Here is a 23,983-nt window from a genome sequence, read left to right as displayed (position 1 = left end):
ATGTATTTATATATTCTTTTTTTAAAAATTTCAGTAACCTCCCAGGTTAATTGCTATCAGATTTCATGTCAAAGCTACAAATGCCTTCGAGTCAACAGTAACCTTAGTGAACAGCTCTTATGTTAAGCTCATTTTTTAAGGGACTTGCATAAGTGAGGATGATTTTTATGCAATGTCATTGGAAAACTCTGACACTGTGGCAGTTTCCTCTTTCTAATCTAAACTTTGCATTCTGCAGCTTTCAGTGGGAAATTCTTCCTTGTGTGGGAGATGAGTAAATACGAAGAGTGCATGTAATATGAAGAAAAATAAATGGCTCCATCACATAGGAGCATGTTCTGTGCATTTGTCTTTGAAGTCACAATTTTAAGAAAATTGTGCATACGTGTTAAAGCTGCCATTGGGTAACTTTTATCTGTCACTGCTGTTTCTGCAGCTGCTAAGTATAAGCCAGGTAACAAATTCAAAAGGGTAAATTTTCATAAATGGGATTACTTAGAATCATAGATTAGGGTTGGAAGAGACCTCAGGAGGTCATCTAGTCCAACCCCCTGCTCAAATCAGGACCAACCCCAACTAAATCATCCCAGTCAGGGCTTTGTCAAGCTGCGCCGTAAAAACCTCTAAGGATGGAGATTCCACCGCCTCCCTAGGTAACCCATTCCTGTGCTTCACCACGCTCCTAGTGAAATAGCTTTTCCTAATATCCAACCTAGACCTGTCCCACTGCAACTTGAGACCATTCCTACTTGTTCTGTCATCTGCCACCACTGAGAACGGCCTAGCTTCACTCTCTTTGGAGCCCCCTTTCAGGTAGTTGAAGGTTGCTATCAAATCTCCTCTCATTCTTCTCTTCTGCAGATAAGCCTAGTTCCCTCAGCCTCTCCTCATAAGTCATGTGCTCCAGCCCCCATTCATTTTCATTGCCCTTCGCTGGACTCCCTCCAATTTGTCCACATCCTTTCTGTAGTATGAGACCAAAAACTGGATGCTGTACTCCAGATGTGTTCTCACCAGTGCTGAATACAGGGGAATCACTTCCCTCAATCCCTTGGTAACGCTCCTACTAATGCTGCCCAATATGCCATTAGACTTCTTGGCAACAAGAGCAAACTGATTCATATCCAGCTTCTCATCCATTGTAATCCCCAGGTCCTCTTCAGAACTGCCTCTTAGCCAGTCGGTCCCCAGCCTGTAGCACTGCATGGGATTCTTTCATCCTAAGTGCAGAACTTTGCACTTGTCCTTGTTGAACCTCATCAGATTTCTTTTGGCCCAATCCTCCAATTTGTCTAGGTCACTCTGGACGCTATTCGTACCCTCCAGGAGGATCTACCTCTCCCCCAGCTTAGTTTCATCCACGAACTTGCTGAGGGTGCAATCCATCCCATCATCCAGGTCATTAATGAAGATGTTGAACAAAACCATCCCCGGGGCAGTCTGCTTGATACCAGCTGCCAACTAGTCATTGAGCCATTGATCACTGCCCATTGAGCCTGACGATCTAGCCAGATTTCTATCCACTTTATAGTCCATTCATCCAAACCATACTTCTTTAACTTGCTGGCAAGAATACTGTGGGAGACTGTATCAAAAGCGTTGCTAAAGTCAAGGTATATCATGTCCACCACTTTCCCCATATCCACAGAGCCAGTTATCTCCTCATAGAAGGCAATCAGATTGATCAGGCATGACTTGCCCTTGGTGAATCCATGTTGACTGTTCCTGATCACCTTCCTCTCCTCCAAGTGCTTCAAAATGGATTCCTTGAGGACCTGCTTCATGATATTTCCAGGGACTGAGGTGAAGCTGACCAGTCTGTAGTTCTTCTCTTTTTTAAAGATGGGCACTATATTTGCCTTTTTCCAATTGTCTCGGACCTCCCCCGATCGCCATGAGTTTTCAGAGATAATGGCCAATGGCTCTGCAATCACATCAGCCAACTCCCTCTGTACCCTCATATGCTTTGTGCCAGGCCCCAAGGACTTGTGCATGTCCATTTTTTCTAAATAGTCCTGAACCTGTTCTTTCACCACTGAGGGCTGCTCACCTCCTCCCCATACTGTGATTCCTAGTGTATCAGTCTGGGAGCTGATCTTGTCTGTGAAGACCAAGGCAAAAAAAGCATTGAGTACTTCAGCTTTTTCCACATCATCTGTCACTAGGTTGCTCTCCTATTCAGTAAAGGTCCCATACTTTCCCTGATCGCCTTGTTGCTAACATACCTGTAGAAACCCTTCTTGTTACCCTTGCTAGCTGCAACTCCAATTGTGCTTTGGCCTTCCTGATTACACCCCTGCGTACTTGGACAGATGAATAGGAGGAGTATAAAAATATTGCTCAAGTTTCCACTTCTTGTAAGCTTCCTTTTTGTGTTTAAGCTTACCAAAGATTTCTCTGTTAAGCCAAGATGGTCGCTTGCCATATTTGCTATTCTTTCTGCACATCGAGGTGGTTTGTTCCTGTGCCCTCAAGAAGGCTTCTTTAAAATAGAGCCAGCTCACCTGGACTCCTTTCCCCCTCATATTAGCCTTTCAGGGGATCCTGCCCATTAGTTCCCTGAGGGAGTCAAAGTCTGCTTTTCTGACGTTCAGGGTCCTTATTCTGCTGCTTTCCTTTCTTCCTTTCATCAGGATCCTGAACTTGACTATCTCATGGTCACTGCTGCCCAGGTTGCCACCCACTTCTCCTTCCCTTACTAATTCTTGCCTGTTCATGAGCAGCCGGTCAAGAGGACCACAGTCCCTAGTTGGTTCCTCCGGTACTTGCGCCAGGAGGTTGTCCCCAACACTCTCCAAAAACTTCCTGGATTGTCTGTGCACTGCTGTATTGCTCTCCCAGCAGATGTCAGGGTGATTGAAGTCACCCATGCGAACCAGGGCCTGTGATCTGGAAACTTCTATTAGTTGTCTGAAGAAAGCCTCACCTACCTCATCCTCCTGGTCTGGTGGTCTATAGCAGATGCTCACCACAACATCACCCTTGTTGCTCTCGCCTCTAAACTTAACCCAAAGAGACTCAACAGGCTTTTCTCCAGTTTCATACTGGAGCTCTGAGCAATCATACTGCTCTTTTAAATACAGTGCAACTCCTCCAACTTTTCTCCCCCACCTGTCCTGCCTGAACAATTTATACCCATCCATGACAGTGCTCCAGTCATGTGAGTTACCCCACCAAGTCTCTGTTGTTCCAATGACATCATAGTTCCTTGACTGCACCAGGATTTCCAGTTCTTCCTGCTGGTTTCCCAGGCTTCTTGCATTCATATACAGGCACCTAAGGTAACTAGTTGATTGCCTTATTTTCTCAGTATCAATCAGGAGGCCTCCCTGTTGCATCTTCCTCCTCGTGTTTCCTCCTGGTATCCCACTTCCCCAGTTAACTCAGGACTTAGGTTTCCATCCCCTTCTTGAACTATTTTTCAGATTTATTGGACAAACACTTTTTTTTTTCCTCCATATCAAACTTTTTTCATGTCCCTACTTTGTTTAAAAATAAAACAAATAAACAAATTTCTGTATTTTTGGACAATACATATCTACATCTATATTACCACCCTGCCTGTATAACCAATGCTGATTCTGTTTAAGGGTCACTTCCCACTAAGTCAGTGGAAAAACTCCCATTGACATCAGTAGACTTTGGCTCAGGCTCCACTGCTGTAAAGTAACTGTAGTTTTAAGTTTTCTTCTGCACCTGTCTTAAGCCTGATGATGTATGTTTGTGCATTTTTTCCATTATCTGGTAATATGCAGTCCCACCAATAACAGCGAATGTTTTGGCCTAAGAAATAGTAGTGGAAGTAAATTCCACTGAGATGCTTCATAACTACTGTCCTCTTAGTTACCAAATGTTTTGTGAAATGTTCAATCATCATTAAGATTTGCACCTCTCATGTTCAAAAAGGGGTAATATCTGTGGCTCTTGTGAAATACATTTCTGAGTACATATGTCCAACTCTGCAGGTCATCAGAAGAGTCTATCCAGAGCTCTTACAACAAAATTTAGCATTAGAGGAGCAGAGGGAGCGATGTCAGATGTTTTCAAATATATTTTAAAGACATCTTGAACTTTCCAGGAGAGAGAGTGAAGAGGAGGGTGGACACAGAGATAAAAGAAGTAAGGAGAATAGAGGAAGGGTGAAAAAAATTGATACAGCAACTGTGCATAGTTCTTGTCCATTTGCCTAGAGGGAGCAATGGTTGCTTGGTTATTTGACAGCAGAGTAAAATAACACTGTTTTTTTATTATTATCTTCCACCTGGTATGAATGGATGAACATTGTTGATTTTGTACCTGAGATGATGCATTTTCTTGATCCTTTTATAAGCATTTAAGAGAGAGAAGCTCCAGGACTTCAGCAAATTCTCAAAAAATTACTTGTCCAGCTTTTGTGTATTAACCATAAGAATTTTACATGTGTATATATATCTTTAAATAGTGCTAAAGAGATTATGGAGCACTGGTATGAGATGATTCAGACAGAAGGGACCTAACCTAAATCTTTGAGGAAGCTTTGTGTTTTACTGGAAATTGTTTCTTGACCACATTAGTCTCATCATGCTATATTTGTGTCTCTGTTGTTTCCTGTATTTTATTATCCAGGCTGAAGAACTGCATCCTGGATATTCCAAATACAATTATGTGTATTTGGCAAAGGTAACTAAAATAGTTTACTTTAAAAAAATAATTCATAGAATCTGGTATTATAGAAGGCCTGGTTAGTTTTTACACATTTTTTTTCTTTCAGTGCTACAAAGATCTTGGCCAGAGAAGCAATGCACTGAAATACTGTGATTTTGCATCATCAGTGTTACCAGTTACCAATGAGGTGAGTACCGAAAGTGGCAATGAGTTTCTGTTGTGATTGTTGTCATCCTCTCTGGCAGTCATTACTGCTGTGTCCAAATTTGGACTGCAACTGCAGTGTCCAGTTGCAGTTGCGGAAGTCGAGGCTGGATATTAGAAAAAACTTTCTGACTAGGAGAGTGGTGAAGTATTGGAATGGGTTACCTAGGGAGGTGGTAGAATCTCCATCTTTAGAGCTATTTAAAGTCCGGCTAGACCGCACCCTGGCGGATTATTTAGGGAAAATGGTCCTCTTTAGCAGGGGTTGGACATAGATGACTATGAGCCCTTCCAACCTTTTGATTCTATGATTCTATGAAATCACGTAGGAATAAAGCTACACGTCTTGAAGTGAAACCTCCTCTTTCTTTTTAAGCCAGTTTATTACAGTAGTTGATTCAACGCGTGTAATATCTGACAAAATGTTGTTTGGAAGCTTCCTAAAGCTTGCTGTAAAGAGTCTGGTTTAGCCAAAAATCGACGTGGTAAACTTTTCCCAAATCTGGACTTTTAGCGTACCAAATTGGATTGCCGTACCTGTGAACACTTCCCCCTAACTATTACCAGCTTGGATCTATTTCGCTGCCCACAGCGAAGTTTTCCAGGGTTTTGGCCCCTCGGGTCCCAACTTTCCTGGGGTCCCTCCAAGACCCAGAGCCCCTGGGTTCCTCTACTTATCCCCAGCTTCCCCCCTTCTGGTTAGCCGCGGCATGCATGTCCTATTCCTTTGAATACAACCAGAGAGCAATCTATCCCCAGGCTATTGCATTCAACCTTAGTCAGCTCACCCAAGAATTCACCCCTCCCTTTGTTCCGTAGCTTTTCCCGCCCCCCCCCCCAGCCTCACTAGGAAAAGAAACTTCCACAAGTTTTAAAGAAAACTTTATATATAAAGAAAGAAAAACAGAACAATAATACTGCATTAAGAACTCAAACAGGAATATGGCTTATAAGAAATAGGAATAAACAGTCTGATTTAAAAGAGAGCCCAATTAAACCAGTCAGCAATCAACACCCATGTAATATAAATCAAAGCACATCACAGCCGATTACTTTGGTCCTTTGTACTCCACGTTGATAGAAGAATATTTGAAAAGAAGATGGAGTTAGAAGAAAGCTGTACTCACAGCCGAGGAAAACAAAAAGACCCCGAGTTTCCAGTTCCCTCCCAGACTTTAAAAAAAATCCAGGTCTCTGATTGGTCCTCTGGTCAGGTGTTTGGTTCCCCCTTTTTTCACCCTTTACAGGTAAAAGAAAATTAACCCTTACTTATATACTTATGACACGACCTATTTGTAATTTATCTATTTGTATTAAACTAGCTTAAGCTCAGACTGTTCTGTATGTCCCTACTAGCCATGCTTGTATCTTGCACACTCTGGGGCACCCCAACTTTACCTTCTGTGGGCTCAAAGCATAACCCAGTTAATTTAGACACCCCCACCCTTTCCCGGTTCCTAGAGCTTGGGGCCACCACAGGGCTCAGGGCGTAATCTGGTTAATTTAAGTATCCACCGTTGCCCAGTTTCTAAGGCTCAGAGTGGGTTTGCAGGGCCTTATACCAGTGAAAGAGCCTTACACAGTAATGCCCTTAACCGCTGTTTATTAACAGTTACCAAAACAGAATGCACACACTAAGCATGCGATGCTCATCACTCCCAATAAGGCAGACAAACTTTTCCTAGTGGCCAGTCAGGATCAGGTTATCCGGGGCTCCTCCGGCTTCTGCACAATATAGCTTGCAGGCTGTTGAGGTCTGGCAGCTCTGATCTTGGGCTGTGTCCTGGAGTTAATTTCCAAAGAACTTCCTTTTGGACCCCAGTTTATAAAGGTAAACTTGAGTCCTGCTTATCTGTACCATAACCAAAGTGCTCCAAAACAGTATATTTTTCACCAGTCCTAGCCCATTATGAAACAGTTCTTTAACAAATCAGACCCCACCACCTTAACTGATATAAATCTTGCAAAATTAGTTATGTAACAGACAGAAACAATCAGAGAACCAAATACAAATCTACAGATAAACAATAGAAAAGGGGGGACCATAAAGGCAAACAATAAAAAAGTATAGATTTCATAATCACAGCTGTTGATAAGTGATTCCTTGCCAGACCAAATGCTATCAAACAAAGTTTTCTTTAACCATCTAAATATCTGTTTCTTTATTTGGTGATGGTGGGCACTGTTAGGACAGGATCGCCCCATATTACATTGTTTTGATGCGATTTAGATGGAATGTGAAGATATGACTTTCTGCTTAGCTCATGTCCTAATGTGGCTGCAGAAAAAGGCCTCAGACCTTACATGCGGAAAAGTTTTGCCCCATGTCCACATTTGCGCTGCCCTAAATAATTTCGGTCTCAATGATTCTGGATCTCTGGTTCTGCTTCTAAAAGCAGTGTACTCTGGAGCCTGGTGATTCTGCAAGACCACCGGTGCATTGTGGGTCAGTGGCAGAAGGAGGACAAGTTTCAACTTGTCTTCAGCCACAGTACTGTTAAATTAGTAAGTCTGAACCAGATGAACTTTACCCAGTTACATCTGCTGAAGAAAGTCTGTTCTAACTGACTATTAGATCCTTTGTTGACCATTTGGAGTGCTTTTCTGTGTGGACACAAAGCGTTTTATAACTACTCTAGAAACTTTAACTGGTTTAAGTTCTCCAGTGTAGACCAGGTCATGGCAATAAGATCCATACATATTCTCTGGTCTCCTGTAGAAGCAAGTTCCATGATTACAGATCTTCCGCTGAAAATGCCTTAATGTCCTAGAGCAGGGGTCAGCAACCTTTCAGAAGTGCTGTGCCGAGTCTTCATTTATTCACTCTAATTTAAGGTTTCACGTGCCAGTCATACATTTTAACATTTTTAGAAGGTCTCTTTCTATAAGTATATAATATATAATTTAAACTATTGTTGTGTGTAAAGTAAATAAGGTTTGTAAAATGTTTAAGAAGCTTCATTTAAAATGCAGAGCTCCCCGGACCAGTGGCCAGGACCTGGGCAAAGTGAGTGCCACTGAAAATCAGCTCGCGTGCTGCCTTCGGCACACATCCCATAGGTTGCCTATCCCCATCCTAGAGCATCACAAGTTCAGACCTGAGCTTTATCAGCCTAAGGACCTACTGTGAGCATAGTAGATGTGGTGGGACAGGAGAGAGATACAGAGGTGGTTCCTGAGAGGAAATGGCTCTATCCCATTCAGTTCTTGAAGTTAAGGAAATAAGACCTTTCAGTGGCTTAATAGTTTGACAACTCTGTCAAATGTTCCTGCTCAAAAGACAGATCACTGCCTGCTGCACCAAGAGGAGCTTCTGAGTGGGCCTTAGTTTCAGCCAAAGTTAGGGTATATTGTAATAATATAATAAATTAAGCATGACATTTTCTGGTAATATTTATTGGAACAAATATTAATAATCTCCTTAGCAGTGTTTCATTCTTTACTTAATGCTAAGATATGCCTTGAGTTTATCCTTTTTTTACTAAAGTTAAGAGGATCTCTCATCAGTTAGCAGTACACAGTAGATCTGACATCAGTTAGCAGTACACAATACATTGTAGAAAAATCAAGACCGTGGATTCGGAGAACAGTTTGTAACTGAACTGGTTTAAGCAGAGTCAGTTAAGTATGTTCACGTTAGTCATAGAATCATAAGACTGGAAGGGACTTCGAGAGGTCATCTATTTAAGTTCCCTGCACTCATGGCAGGACTAAGTATGCTGAATGGGTTTAAGTTTTGCCCCCGTGTTCACCCTAGTGCTATCCACATGATGTTGTAATGAGCTCTGGCTGAAAAAGTACAGAAAATCATTTCAGCTATTACACAATAAAAATGCATCAAAATAGAACAGACAGATCCCAGAAGTTTATGGTGGGCACACGATCCCTCGAATACAGCAAGCCAAAAGGATCAATTCTCTTCAAGATATATGTGAAAACTGGTTGAAGAGAGCTTGAGGCAAACAACACTATGTTAAAATGCACTAGAGAACATTTGAACAGCAGCAGATCTACATGGACCAACTAATGCTCAGCACATTAGTGTACTTTAGAAATCATACTCTGTAGAGCATAGCACCCCACTGTGTAGACAAGCCTAAGAGTGGGGATCAATTGAGCCCCTCTTAGCAACAAAATACTTGTTCAACTAAAACACTTAAATGATTCACTGTTTTTTGTTTTGCATGATTTTAAAGATATCACAACGTTCTGGCCCTGGATTATTGTTTGCCTGACTTGGCTTCGTTTACAAGTGAAATGTTTTGGATTAGATTTAGAAGAAAGTCTAGGAAAAAGAGACATTGGGGTCACAGTCAGTAATGCATTAAAGCCAATGTGTGTGATCATACAACAAGTAAATATAATGTAGAGATTTGAAAGATGAATTGTGCCAAATGTCAGCCCTAATTACATCTGATTTAGAATATTGTGGATTGTTCTGTTTATTGAATAAGGAAAAGACTATTATTGAAATTGGAAAAATGTGATGGAAAAGCTCCTGAAATGATTCAGGGTTTGGAGATTAAGGTGGGAAGAATATCTAGTCGGATTAGTTTGGGGTGGGAAGAGATTGTACTAAGAATGCAGAGGCTCATGGAAAGAAAATAGTAAATGGTTATCAATAAAGTATCTAAAGTGGAAACAGATCTGAAAATAAGGAGATTATAGATTGAAGATGGAGAGGAGGAGAAGCAATTCAGGTAGAATATATTCAGCATGAAGGTTACTTCAGTGTAATTGTTCAGTCTTGAGGTGGTTCATCTGCCATGTGGCTTAAGATGCTGTCACAGTCAGGCTAAAAATCTGTCATTTCCAACTGTAATCACAGCCATTTTCTCACGTGGGTAATTCAGCAGGTGAATTCTTTGATTATACTCTTTTTTTAAAAACTAGTTCTTGTTGAGAAATATGTATATTTACATAAAAAGCAGAAGCATAATATAATAATACAGTGGATAACACTATTATTCTATCTGTCACTCAGGCCTGTAACCTGGGTGTCATCTTTGATTTGAACCTCTGTCTAGGTCCTCATTTCCAGGCTGTGTCTAAGACCTGAAGATTCTTTCTGTGTAACATCTGTGTAAAATGGCCTTTCGATCCAGCCAGCCAGCCTATACCTTTGTCCAGGCTGTCATCCGGTGTCTCGATTATTGTGACATCCTTTTCTCTGGCTGTCACAAATACAATCTTGTCCCACTGATGTCCATTCAGAATGCTACTACAAAGATCGTTTCGTAGCCCATCACTTTGACCATGGCACCGCTTTCCTTGCATCCCTTCAGTGACTCTCTCTCCTCTGTCATATGAAACATAAGCTACTTGTCATTGCTTTCAAGGCCATTCACGACCTATCTCCACCCGATCTATTATCTCTCATTCACTAATGAAAAGTTGACTTCCTCCTCTGAGCGACTCATGAGGCCAGCCTCCATCGCCCACTTGTTAAATTTTCAAGCAGGCACCTGTGTGCTTTCTCCCATCCTGCCCCTTATGCTTGTGAGACACTCCCCATGAATATCCACAAAACCAACTCATTATTGTCTTTCAAACCCCTCCTTAAAACTCTACTTTGCTCAAGGCCTGCAAAAAGCTTCACTGCAGTTAGGCAGCTGGTGTGCTGAGACCGCTGCCTATCATGCTGATAAATATTGTCTCATTGTTTCCTTGTGCTTCTCCCCGTCTGTCTATATCCACCTGTTGTCTCTTATCTTGTAATTAGATTGTGAGCTTTTTAGGGCAGGGGCTGTCTTTTTGTTCTGTGTTTGTACAGTGCCTAGCACAATGGAGTCTCAGCATTGCGATGTCTAACATTTAACTCTCCTGCCACCTAATGGTATTTATTCAGTCTCAAGTTAGGCAGCTAGGATCCCTATACAAAGCATGGGGAGAGTTAGAAGCCAAAGGATGGGAGTCACAAAGGCCAGTATGTGGACAAGGAGCTGCCTAAACTAGCCAGTAGGAAATACTGCAGAGAGAGATGTGGCCTAAGCCTCAGCCCTCAAAGGGATTTAGGCACTTAACACTGGGCCGGAAGGAGGTGCCTCGTGTACTCAGGAATCACAGCCATGAACCCTCTCCTGGAGTTAGGTGCCTAAACCAAGTCATTCTCTTTCTCACAAAAAAATGGAGGCGGTGGTAATAGTGGTCCCCTTATATCCAGTAGCCCAGTGGCTAGAGCGCTCACTCAGGATGTGAGAGACCCCAATTCAAATCCCCATTCTGTCTAATTTGCATCAGGGATTTGAACCTGGGTTCAAATCCCTGATGCAAATTAGACAGAGTTCCCTAACTACTGGTTCCCTAACTACTGAGTTCCCTAACTACTGGTTTCTGAGGTGGGAATCCCTGATGCAAATTAGACAGAGTTCCCTAACTACTGGTTTCTGAGTCTTCTGATGACGCCAAACAGCTTGGTGACTATACTCCACCAGAACCCACAAACTAGGTGTTCCCCTGCCTCTTTCGCCTGCAGGGCTCAATCCAGTAGGCATTCCCAGAAGCCACCTATCAGACTGCCTGCACCCATCCACCAAAAATACTTAAACAGAGAGAGTATTTCCTACAAATTGAACAGTTTCAAAAGTGAGACAGAGTGATCCACCCCAGAACACCCTAAAGCCCAGTGGTTAGGCCCACACCTGGGAAGGGAAAGAGATCTTGCTCCACATCAGGCAGAGTACGGACTTGAACCCTGGTCTCCTAGATCTTGGATGAGTGTTCTGAGTATGAGGGGGTTGCTGTTGCCATCACCATCTTTTCTTGGGCTGCATTTTTGGTGGATGGGTGCAGGCAGTCTGATAGGTGGCTTCTGGGAATGCCTACTGGATTGAGCCCTGCAGGCGAAAGAGGCAGGGGAACACCTAGTTTGTGGGTTCTGGTGGAGTATAGTCACCAAGCTGTTTGGCGTCATCAGAAGACTTTTACTGGAGGAAACTTATGTGCCTACCGGGTTAAGCAGCAATTGAGTAGGTGTTTTGAGGATCTGCATTTTGGATTTAGGTGCCTGAAGTGGCAGTTACATGCCTAGATCCCTTTGTGGATCCAGCCCTATATGACAAAGTCCCTGGAGTGGTGCAGCAATGGGTTTTAAGGAACGAGCACTTTATGGTGCAATTTACATTGCTGCATAAACACTAGAAATAATAGTCAATGATGGCCTGATTTCTCAGAGCTGCTGAGCACTCACAGCTTGCACTGAGTTTGGTGGGGGCTACAGGTACTTAGCATCTCTGAAAATCAGGCCATTATCATATTTGTGTTTGTCCTTAATGAATTTTGATCTTAGAAAACATAGGCCCAGATCTTCAGCTGGTTTAAATGAACATAGATCCCATCCAAATATCCTCTTTTTCTCTGCTCTCCCCATTACAATATGCACTTATGCCCAGTGGGCTGCTTCCAGCTGGGAGCATCTCTAAATAGACAATATCCCTCATGAAGGAAAAAAAAGATTCAGTGGGCCAGTATCAAACTGGGAAGAATTCTTCAGAGGGGGCACAAGAGAAGTCTTCAAGTGAAATGACAACTACTTCTCAAAGAGAGTGTATTATCCTTCAGGGTCATTGTTCCTGTAAGTCCCTATATCTTGAGGTTTTGGAAATGGGCAACTTGGCATCTCTGAACAAGGGGCCACAATCATGTACACAGTCTTTTTTAAAACAAGAGAATACAGGAGTAATGTCACAAACTAGATTTGGGGGTTAAATTGGTGGTACAGCACTATATTAGATTTCTTTTCTTTTATCTCCTTGTACTAAACAGAAGGCTTTGAGGAATCATATGGTCTTCCACTGGTCATAAATCTCATATTGTAAAGGGGTGTTGAACAGTTAGAAGTGCATGAGACATTATGTTGTCCTGTTTCTCTCTGCTTGCTCTCCAGGTGAATAACGTCAGGGTCCTGGGAAACATTTGCCCTCTCAATGAAACAGGTCCTAATGTTCAAGGCTGCGTGTGAACTCTGGTTGAATGCATAATGGCTAATCTGTTTGGCCAGTAGTCATTACGCCACCATTAGTTTGAAATGTGGATTGAGAAACTGTGAGTGTGAAAGGCATTATATAAATTCTGTCCAAAGTAGATGTGGTGGACTACCAAAATGAAAACAGTACTTGTTGAAATCTTGGGAGAAAAATGTTATAATTTAATTTGAAATTATGAACAGCCATTTGAAATTTAAAAAGGAGGTCTGTGTGTGTGTATGCATGTAGTATTAAAATACAGTTCTCATCAGGCAAAGGAGGCCTAGTGTTGCAGAACTGAGAACACTGATTCTTTGCTTTTAAGAAAGAATCTTGTATATTGTCAGTGGTGAAATTTGTAGCAGCAAGAACCTAAAAGTATAGTTTTAATATGTGCAAATATAAAAAGAAAAACAGGAAAAATAACTAGCTTTATATCCTACCTGTGGGCCACAGTGAAGGTACCATGCTTGCCAGTTGGGAACAATGAATTCATCGCTATGCTGTATAATAAAAGATTTAGTGACATGTTCCTGGAAAAAATTGGAAGGTTCCAATCAGCCATGGCCTTATATAAAAATAAACGTGAGGGACTATGGTTATAAACACCTGCCTCCCCTATCCCCCCAAAAAGTGTTATAGTTTCAGAAGAGCTGAAAACAGCAAAGCAGGAAGAGCTATTCAGTTACACTGGGAGATTTATCAAATCCAGACAAAAATTATATTAAACTGGAGTTAAGATTGAGACTATATATAAGTATATTAATGGTGGTACAATGTATCAGAGTACTGTAGTTATCAAAAAACTATTAATAAAAACACAGGAAATTCAGAGTTAAGGCTAAACATCAAAGAAACAAGATAGAGGAGGTAATACCTTTTTATTGGACCAACTTCTGTTGGTGAGAAAGACAAGCTTTCGAGCTATACCTGAAGAAGAGCTCTTGTGTAGCTTGGAAGCTTCTCCCTCTCACCAACAGAAGCTGGTCCAATGAAAGATATTACCTCATCCATAATCTCTCTCTAATTCCTGAGACCAGCATGGCTACAGTAACCCTGCAGACATAAAAGAAACGCACATTTGAGTGTTATAGAAATGCACAATGAAGACATTGTCAGGAGACGGGGCCATAGGCAGTCATGTCTAGTGGTCAGAGTCCAAATGCCAGAGCCCTGGGTTGAGACAAGCCCAGAACCAGGGTCAAAGGTCAGAACTGGAGTCAGAGGCCAGATGACAGAGCCAATGGTAAAGACTGAGTCAGAATCAGGAACCAGAGCTGAGGATCAAAACTGGATTACCAAGGGTTAGGGATGGGAGGAGCAGGTCTGGTTCTGAGGTAAGAGCAGAGCTGGGACAGGATGGGAACAAGGCTAGATGCAGGGCAGGATTTGGGAGGGAGCTGTGGAGGAGCAGGGCTTGGTGAGAGGCAAGCACAGGGAAGCAGGGAGGCATGGGTATGTTTAAAAACTGGCCTGCTAGCTTCCTGAGCTAATCAGGCAGGGCAGTCCTTCAGGCAGCCTAGCTGGCTCGTTTGCGTGTCAGGAATACTGCAGCTGCAGGGCCTTACTCCTGACAGGCATCCACTGCCTGATGACCTTAGTAGGTGAGCAGGAGCTAGGGATTAACTAAAGGTTACAGCAGCTCTTGCAAATATTAAAAAGTCCATGAGGAGGAGGCAGATGGGACTGGAAACAAGGATTAAGATCTGGAACTTGTGGGATCAAGAGTAGAGGGCAGATGAGTCAAGGTACTTCGCTGGGAAATGTGAAAGTCTGAAGAATTCCTTGATATTGGACAAGAATGCAGCAACAGAGGAAGAACTCAGCCTGTGAGGTTTTTTTGTGTATATTAATCACCATGACAGACCTCCCTAGTGATAGATTCACATTTTCAACAGTCTGCATAGGAAAGAGCTAAAGACACTCTCATACATATTTTTGCACGATATATAAGTGTGTGTGTATATATAAATAAAATAAATGTGTGTGTATTAGAGAGAGTTGCAACCTCCATCAGTTATTTGACCCCTTTGAAAGTTTGATATTCGTAACACTCCTGTATCATCTTAAATGTGCTTTTCCCAATCTCAAAAACTGTTCACCCTCACTAGGTCTTGCCAAGATATTTCAAATAAACCTAATTTGAAATTTCTTCGAAAAGTTGGTTTGTAGAGATGGCATGGGAGTACAAAAGTACCAAATGTTAAATGGAAATTACCTTTGTTGAGCATTTGGGATTGGGGAGGGATCAGGTTTATTGTCAAAAATAAGTCTCAAAGTCAACCATAGAGCGGCTGCCTCTTTTCCATAATCCTGCCATGGGAAGAGAGCTAGAAGTCTTGGTAAACCACCATGGTTATATGATTGGAGCAGAAAAGGAGGGCATGGGTTATATTTTGTTTGTGGAGAAATTGATACCAAAGGCTTTAGATATTGATTTAGTTGCGGATTCTATTTGCACTAAATGTGACTGTCTGAATTTCAATGAAGGGCCCAGCCAGAGTAGGCAGTCCTGAGGACACCATAATTTACTCGTACAGACTAACAACTGAAACATGCCACTTAAAAACAGACCATATGTTATAAGGATCTAAATTTATAAAACAAAGGAAGGTTAACACCTTCTATATTCTCCTCTTTTTTCTTTTTCTTTTTTTTTTAAACTTCTCTCTCATACATTATAATGTACATGGTGTTTAAGTGATTGCCAAAAGGCTTGACTTTTTCTATTGCTTACATTCTTCATAGTCCAAAAAAATATATGGAGAGATGACCTGGATATTTGCATTTTTTTGATTGGGAGCACACTTGTGTGGTGATTTTTTACATATGAATAACCTATCCTACATTTATGTATTGAGTTTAACATGTTATGATGAGACTGATGATTAGTTTTTTACTAAGCACTCGTGGCAAGATCCTCTCAAATGTAAGTAGGGTGACTAGACATTCCAAAATTATCGGGACCATCCCAATATTAGGGGCTTTGTCCTATATATGGCTCCTGCCCTTAAAAAAGAGAGTCCCAATTTTTCATGCTTGCTATCTGGTCACCCTAAATGTTTGAACATAGTTGTCTATGCAATAAAAATATTATGAATTGCAGCAGTCTCCAAAGCATGGGCCATGTTGGTGCAGCAAGGACTAGTTACGGGCATGTAGGAGAAATATCAATTCAGATGGCAGCACATGCCAGGACTGAAGGGAGGTGCAGTTAGTTTCATTTTCCTGAAGAGAGGCTCGGCTTTCAAAAATTTGGAATATGCTGCTGCTAACTGCTAAAATAAAACCAAATTAATTGGTGAAATTTGGTTTTTGAGGTTGGACAAAGAGTCCATCAGGATATAAAATTTTATAACTAATGATCAATATAAATTGAACCTCAAGTCATTTGTAGAAGATATACCTTTGCAACACAAATCCTAGAAATAGCTGAAATATGAGTTTTCAGTCATTTTGATGTTAATTTTTTTAATAAAGTGTAATTAGAACATGCAGCATTACGAACAGTCAACTGCATGTTTTTCATTTTGTTGACATTGATAATTAGAAGCCTTGAGAAATCATGGCTCATTTCCAGAGGAAGATGTTAGAAATATGTGAGACCGTAAAACGCCCTGTCTTGTGACATACAGTAACAATGTAGAAAATTGCAAGTGGGTGACTGCAGTGATTTATTGAAGTATCTAAGGAGGAAAACAATATTATGAAATTATATTTAAACTGATGACTACTGTAGTCATGCTTATGAAGTGCCTGTGGTAGTTATTAAATTGGGAACAGGAAGCATTTAGTTTATATAACTAAATATATTATCCACAAGAGATTTTACTCTAATTGGCCACCATTGTGTGTGATTGGGTCTCTCTTGTGCTGTACTTGAAGATGTCTCACGGAACTATACAGAAATTGTATAGCTATAACCAGAAGTCATGAGTGGTTCTCAAAACATGGTAATGTCAATGCTGTCCATTTAATGAATATTAGAGTATAGTTTTGGACCCTGATAGCCAAACTCTGAACTGATTAAACAAGCCATGTAGCCCCATTGACTTCACTGAAGTCTTACATGGTGGATAGCAGTATAGAATTTGGCCCTACTAGCACAAAGTTATGTTCTGGTTAACTGGTGCACCCATTTTGCAATGTTGCCATGGTGTGTTGACTCCCAGTGATGCACAGTTGGGACTTTATCACTAAACACACATAAGTATCCATTGTGCTGAGTACTTCATGCATGAGGTGGGAGGTAAAAATAAAGATTTTTATCTTTCTCTCATATATTTATTTGCAGTTAAAGAAAAACATTCAGAAATGAGCCTCAAAACTAGTGCCAGCAAACCTCTCACCCCAACAACCTCTTCTCCCGTTCCTGTTCTCAGCAATCTCCCTTTCCTCTTTGTCCCCTTTCTCAGCTGCCTCTCTTTACTTTTTCTATCTCTAATCCCTCAGATCTTTCTCTCCCTTACTAAATTCCCTGAAGTTGATGGACGAAAGAGAGACGTTTAAACAGGAAGGGGGTGGGGGGAAGCCGTAGATGAGCAGTTTATGGCCCACAGAACATATGGAGCTCACATTTGATTGTAAAAAATATATTAGAAGCATTTAACCAATGTGTGTTTTTCAGTAGAAAGTCAAAGTTGAAAATGGCAATTGGCTCTAGCTGAGTAGGTACGACCAATCTTCAGCCTAGGAGTGAACAATTGAGTCTCTTGCCAACAAACTGCTTTCCCGGTCTGACTAAATCCTCCAAAAAGAGATCAAGGCCTTTCCATCCTCCCAGCTACAAATGAATCAATATGATTGTTCATCCCTGGAAGATCAGAGATCCAGTGAATTTCTAAAATGCCTTAAGGGAGAAAGCTGTGCAGATGTGGGAGTAGAGGATCATTGGTCCTGCAACAATCAGTGATCTGCTCCTTTACCTCCACATTGGGCCTGTGCATGCCAGATTGACCGCCCTAGAATCTGAGCTCTTCCTCCATAAAGCAGGGTCACAGTCAACAGCAGTGCAAGCTTCTCTTCCCTGCCAATGTGCCACAACCCTCGTCAGGAGGGACCGCATATAAAGATGACATAATAGCTCTGTTTCTATTCTGTGTTTGGTTTCTTTGTTGTTATTGCCAGCAAAAATCCCAATAATTGTGCTTTATGATGTGTGGTCTCTTATCACTTGGATGGAACTACTCAGTTCACATAGGCCATCAAATAGTCTTCATGCTGTTACCAGTCTCTTCTTTCAAGTAGTTTTTAGAGCAGTCACATTTTGGTTTCTTTCTCTAATTTCTTTTCTTAGCAGCAGAGGCAGAAGCAGGAAAGATTGCCCAACCTTTAGCTCTGGGTGCGTTGCAACTATCTGAAAAGATTGCCCAATGTATTAGTTTTGCTTTTCTTCTAAGGAAAGAGAGAAATATGCAAGACTATTTTGGAGATTATTTTTAAATGGGATAATTTGTGGTGTGAATAAAGAACTCAATCCGTCTTTGAAATACTGAACAAAATTCGCTAGGATATGACAGAACCTGAGTCTGTATTTATAACTTTGGGCTGAGAGAATTGTGAAAAGACTAGGATTAAATAGAACTATTTTTTTCCTAACTGTAGAAAGAAAATGCCTGTGCAGTTACTTCTGAGTATAGCCTTGAAAATCGTTCTGAATTCCATTGAATAAACAGTCATAAATTTGTAAACCTATTATACTTCTGAACCAAGATTGTGGCAGTCTCTTGATGTGAGGATTGTGTGTTTTCCAACTCTGTATTAAGAGCCTTAGAACAGACACTCGGAGGGGGTGCAGTGGCATGGAATTTAAGAGGTGCAGGATATAATGTGATATTTCTTCCTGTTATTAAGAGTATTTTGGCAAGAGTATACAGGCTGTACAATACATGCTTTTCAAGACTCTGATAAATGATTAGGTGGATAGTTTAGCCTATTGTTGCCAATGAGAGCACATATTCAAGGGACTTGTACAGCTAACATATTAATGCCTTAATCCGGCCTGATAGTATAATATAGTTTGACATTTCTTGCATATGTTTTCTATCAGTTTCAAATATTTCTCTTTATTCCACCATGTTGTTATAGACAACTAACCAAAATAAAGAGAAGCAGGAGTTTATTCACCCATGAACTATATTTTAAAATGTTCTGTATTTTGTTCTAGTTCTTTGATTGAATAACACAGTGATCCTGAAATTAAGTGATTACTTCACTCTTTTGGGCTGCAGAATTTTCTTTTAGAAAATTTCCTTTGCAGAGTTATCCTGATTGTTGAAGAAACCATGGCTTCTAATTTTGGAAATACTGGTACAGAACATCTAATGTGTGCATGCCTATGCTTGGTGCATGTGAATCCCAAACCTGTGTATGTGAATCAGGTGTTTTCACCCCTACTTCTTTGTGTGCATTATGTACAGACTTTTAAAAATGTAGCTTTATCTGAATCGATACTGGCTTTGTGAGTTGAAGATGTGTGCATGGGCAGGGAGAAGCAACACACAGGTAGCAGTTTTCAGGAGAAATGTTTCAATAACTAGAATATCATATTTTAGTGCTGATATTTTTAATGGCCAAAACTTCGTCATTTATGACCTTCAAAAGAATTCTTTTGGCTAGGTTTTGCCTTTAGGCACAGTCTTGTATAAGCTGTTCACCTGTATACTGCCCTAGGAGGAGCCCAAAGTTCTTTCCCTGCTCCCCACTTATTTCCAAGTGAGAGTAATCTGCTGTACTATAGCAGTAGCAGATTACTACCTTTTGCTCCCATGCTGCTTGAACTTCCTGGCTGTAGTGTTGTGGGAGGGATAGCTCAGTGGTTTGAGCATTGGCCTGCTAAATCCAGGGTTGTGAGTTCAATCCTTAAGGGGGCCATTTAGGGATCTGGGGCAAAAATCTGTCTGGGGATTGGTCCTGCTTTGAGCAGTGGGTTGGACTAGATGATCTCCTAAGGTCCCTTCCAACCTTAATGTTAGATGAAAACTGTATCACTCCTCACTCACATGTACAGGGGAGGGGGAGCTACCAGGCATGAAGCCCCTTCTCTTTCACTCCATGCCTGGAACTGGGAGGAGGGGAGCACAGGGTATATTGACACACAGGGTTAGGGCAGGATCTGGCCCTAAATCATTAGATATGTTTCGCACATTTTCTTGATAATTGGATAATAGAGTTCCAAAGAGGAGACAGAGAAGCATCCTCTGGGTATGTCTACACTACGGGATTATTCCGATTTTACAGAAACCAGTTTTTTAAAACATTATATAAAGTCGAGTGCACGCGGTCACACTAAGCACATTAATTCGGCGGTGTGCGTCCATATACCGATGCTAGTGTCGATTTCCGGAGCATTGCACTGTGGGTAGCTATCTCATAGCTATCCCATAGTTCCCGCAGTCTCCCCCGCCCCTTGGAATTCTGGGTTGAGATCCCAGTGCCTGATGGGGCAAAAAACATTGTCGCGGGTGGTTCTTAGTACAGCCTCACCCCTCCCTCCGTGAAAGCAGCAGAGAACCATTTCGCGCCTTTTTTCCTGGGTGAACTGTGCAAACACCATAGCACAGCAAGCGTGGACCCTGCTTAGCTCAAGACCGCAATCGTGGACGTTGAAAATACCTCACGCATTATTGTGCAGTCTATGCGGAACCAGGAGCTGCAAAACCAGGTGAGGAGGCGGTGGCTGAGGCAGCGCAGGGACGAGAGTGATGAGGACATGTACACAGAATTCTCTCAAACCGCGGGCCCCTGCGCTTTGGAGATCCTGATGGTAATGGGGCAGGTTGTAGCCATTGAACACCGATTTTGGACTCAGGAAACAAGCACAGACTGGTGGGACCGCATAGTTTTGCAGGTTTGGGACGATTCCCAGTGGGGACTTGCATAAGGCACTTTGTGACTGCTTTCCCCTGCCCTGAACGCATACATAACCAAATGAGAGGCAGCCCCTCACAGCCTGAATAGCGATGTGCAATAGCCCTCTGAAGCTTCACAACCGAACCAGTTACCCAGTCAGCTCGGAACAATTCATGGAGTGGAAAACACGGGGGCTGCTGGATGCAAGTAGCCAAAGGCAATATTTAAGTTGCTGCACAAAAGTAGTGACTCTGGGAGAATGCAGGGTCATAGTGGATGGCTTTGCTGCAAAGGATTCCCAAACTGTGTGGGCGATAGATGGAACCCATATCCTATCTTGGCACCGGAGCACCAGGGCACCCAGTACATAAACCGCAAAGGTTACTTTCAATGGTGCGCAAGCACTGGATCACAAGGACGTTTCACACCAACATCCGTGGAATGGCCAGAAGGGTTATGACACGCTCCTGGCTTCAGAACACTACTCTGTAAAACGCTCCAGCAAGGGAATTACTTCCCAGACCAAAAATAACATTGGGATGTGAAATCCTGCATTATCCTTGGGGACCCAGCCTACCCCTTGATGCCATAGGCTCATGAAGCCATACAGCAGCACCTGGACAGTAGTCAGGACGCTGTTCAACTACAGGCTGAGCAGGCAGAATGGTCAGAATGTGCATTTGCCGTAAAAGGCGCACGGCACATTAACTGACCACGCTAGACCTCAGCTAACACCAATGTCCCCATGTGTTGCTGCTTGCTGTGTGCTCCACACATCCTGTGAGAGTAAGGAGAGACTTTAGTGCGGGTGGAGGCTGAGGCAAATCACCTGGGCTCTGATATGCGCAGCCAGACACAAGCGATTAGAAGAGCACACCAGGAAGGTGCGCATCAGAGAAGCTTGAAAACAAGTTCATCACGGGCCAGGTACGGTCTGACTGCTGTGTGTTTCCCCTTGATGAACCCCTCCCCCTTCGATGATCATCCCTGTAAGCAACCCACCTTCCCACTTCATTAGGCTTGCTAAGGAATAAAGTCACTATCGTTTAAAAATCATGTATTCTGTATGAAAAATCATTAATAAAAAGAGGGAAGAACTGACAAGGTAGCCAGGTGTGTTTTGGGAGAGAGATAGGAGGGAAGCGAAAGCAAAAAATTCAAAGTAAGGATCAGCCTTTTGGTGGGCTGTTTCACGGGGTGGCATGGCGGTGCACGGAGCCTTCCCCACAACGTTCTTACACCTTTCGGTGAGGAGATATGAAACACAGCTGAGGGTGCGTTACAAGGGGCGCAACTGTTACCTGAGCTCCACAACGTCCGAGCATGTCAGTTTGTATCCCGCAGTCGCCCCACAATTGCATCCCCCACTGCTGAATCTTCTTGCGCCACCATCTCATCTCGAGTGTCCTCCTGTCTCAATCACGTTCACTGGCATTCTTTCCTGTAATTTGATACCATTCTATCCCACTTCATTCAGATAGCCGTTCATGTGCAGGTCACTATCCATGCTTTTCGAGAACTTTCATCCCGTTCTTTTTTTTCCGCCACTTATCTGAGAAGCCTTCGGATGGAGTCTGGACTTGAAAAATTTGCAGGCTGCATTAGAGCGAAAAAAGGAGAGAAGTATTTTAAAAAGATACATTTAACAGAAACAACGATGCTGAACGCCTTTCACTGGTAACAAACTAATTCACCTTACATAGCACATTTGATTTTCCACTACAAGGCACATTTGCATCTAATGTGATGCCTGCAGCTCGGGGTAGAAGATCTCAACAACGCAGTCCAGCAGCAAATCCCAGCTGCATGCGCCGTGGTAAGCCGTTGTCTCGGCTTCTGCACCTTCAATATACAACACGTTGCCTTCCTTTCCCAAATACAAGCAACATCCCGTCAGTGCTGCTTACTTCCTATTATCAGCACAGCCAGCAACCCCCTCTCCCTCCCATCCATTCTCTGGATGATCATTTGACGCCCTCCCCCACCGCATGGCGGTATCATGGAAGCTCTCTGCTAGCCAAACGCGAAAGAGCTCACGCCAATCACCCTGCCTCCCCCTGCTTGTCTAGCTGCAAGGAAGGATTTTTTTAAGCAACAGGCAAACAGCCCAGTAAAGCCATCTTGTTGTCCCTTAAATTATTCTTAATTTCAACCAGGTTTACTGACGATATCACCTCCGAGAGATAACACATCACCGGCAAGATAAAAGAACCAGATATGCTTAATGCCAAGCAGTCACACAGACCATACACACTAGGCTTTGTCATCAATGATACCAGATACTGCATACATGCATGCGTGTCACAGTGTCCTACCACAGAGGACGGAATAGCTGCCTCTGCAGAAACCTCTGCAAGCTTTTGAGTACCTCCAGGAGCTTCATGAGATGTCCCTGGAGACTTCTGCCTCCATCCCCACAACTTAACAGACTTTTTCCAATAACTCACTGCCGCGAATGCCATCCCCAATTCCTCAAAGGCCAATGATATCATTAAAAAATCTTGCTTTAAACTCATGTTAGTTATATTACCAAAAGGTACCCACAACCAGAGGTCGCTTCCATGGCTTTCATTGTCTGTTGGACAGTGGCTTGGAGGGCTGGGAGGGTAATTCTGTCTGGTGAGAAAACTCCTGGCTGTTGGGGAAGAACGGATGGCTGTTCTCTCTGCAAGTTGTTCCTTCTCTTCTCCTCCTTTATCTTCCCCGCCGCAGAAATCCTCAGGAACATGGCTAGATACCAATCCCACCTTCAGAACACCGGACAGGGTGGGGTATTGGTGGCAGACCCCCTAGAATTGCATGCAGCTCAATGTAGAGCGGCTGTTTTTGACCTGCCCTGGACTTTCCTTTTTGCTCCTTTGGTTTTCTGGTAGGCTTGTCTGAGCTCCTTATATTTCACATGACACTGTACTGATCCCTGTGTGGCCTTTCTGCATCATGGCCTTGGAAATTTTTCAATTTTTTTCATTTGTCTATTGAACGGAGTTCTGTTAGCACGGAATCCTCTCCCATATAGCGATCAGATCCAGTACTCTCCCATTGTCCATGCTGGAGCTCTTTTCAGTCTCAAGAGACTGCACTGTTACCTGTGCTGATGAGCTCTGTGTGGCACTGTGCTGGTGAGCTCTCCACGCTGGCCAAACAGGAAATGCAATTCAAAAGTTCGCGAACTTTCCTGTCTACCTGGCCAGGCATCCTGATTCAGATTGCTTTCCAGAGCAGTCACAATGGTGCACTCTGGGATACCGCCCGGAGGTCAATACTGTCAATTTGTGGCCACACTAACCCTAATCCGACATGGCAATACCGATTTCAGCGCT

General features: G+C 42.5%; 1 protein-coding gene across 2 annotated transcripts in view; it reads left to right on the top strand.

Annotated features, from left to right (window-relative positions):
• Window positions 1-23,983, top strand: part of RMDN2 (regulator of microtubule dynamics 2) — a 65,831-nt gene that overhangs the window by 40,585 nt on the left and 1,263 nt on the right. For both annotated transcript variants that reach the window (XM_032776525.2, XM_075064231.1), the window contains exons 9-10: window positions 4,606-4,659; window positions 4,751-4,831. In XM_032776525.2, the coding sequence (XP_032632416.1) occupies window positions 4,606-4,659; window positions 4,751-4,831 (135 nt within the window). The remainder of the gene's footprint in view (window positions 1-4,605; window positions 4,660-4,750; window positions 4,832-23,983) is intronic.

This window comes from Chelonoidis abingdonii, chromosome 3 (genome assembly GCF_003597395.2).
Source record: "Chelonoidis abingdonii isolate Lonesome George chromosome 3, CheloAbing_2.0, whole genome shotgun sequence".
NCBI lineage: Eukaryota > Metazoa > Chordata > Testudines > Testudinidae > Chelonoidis > Chelonoidis abingdonii.
This window is presented reverse-complemented; position numbering and strand designations above follow the sequence as displayed.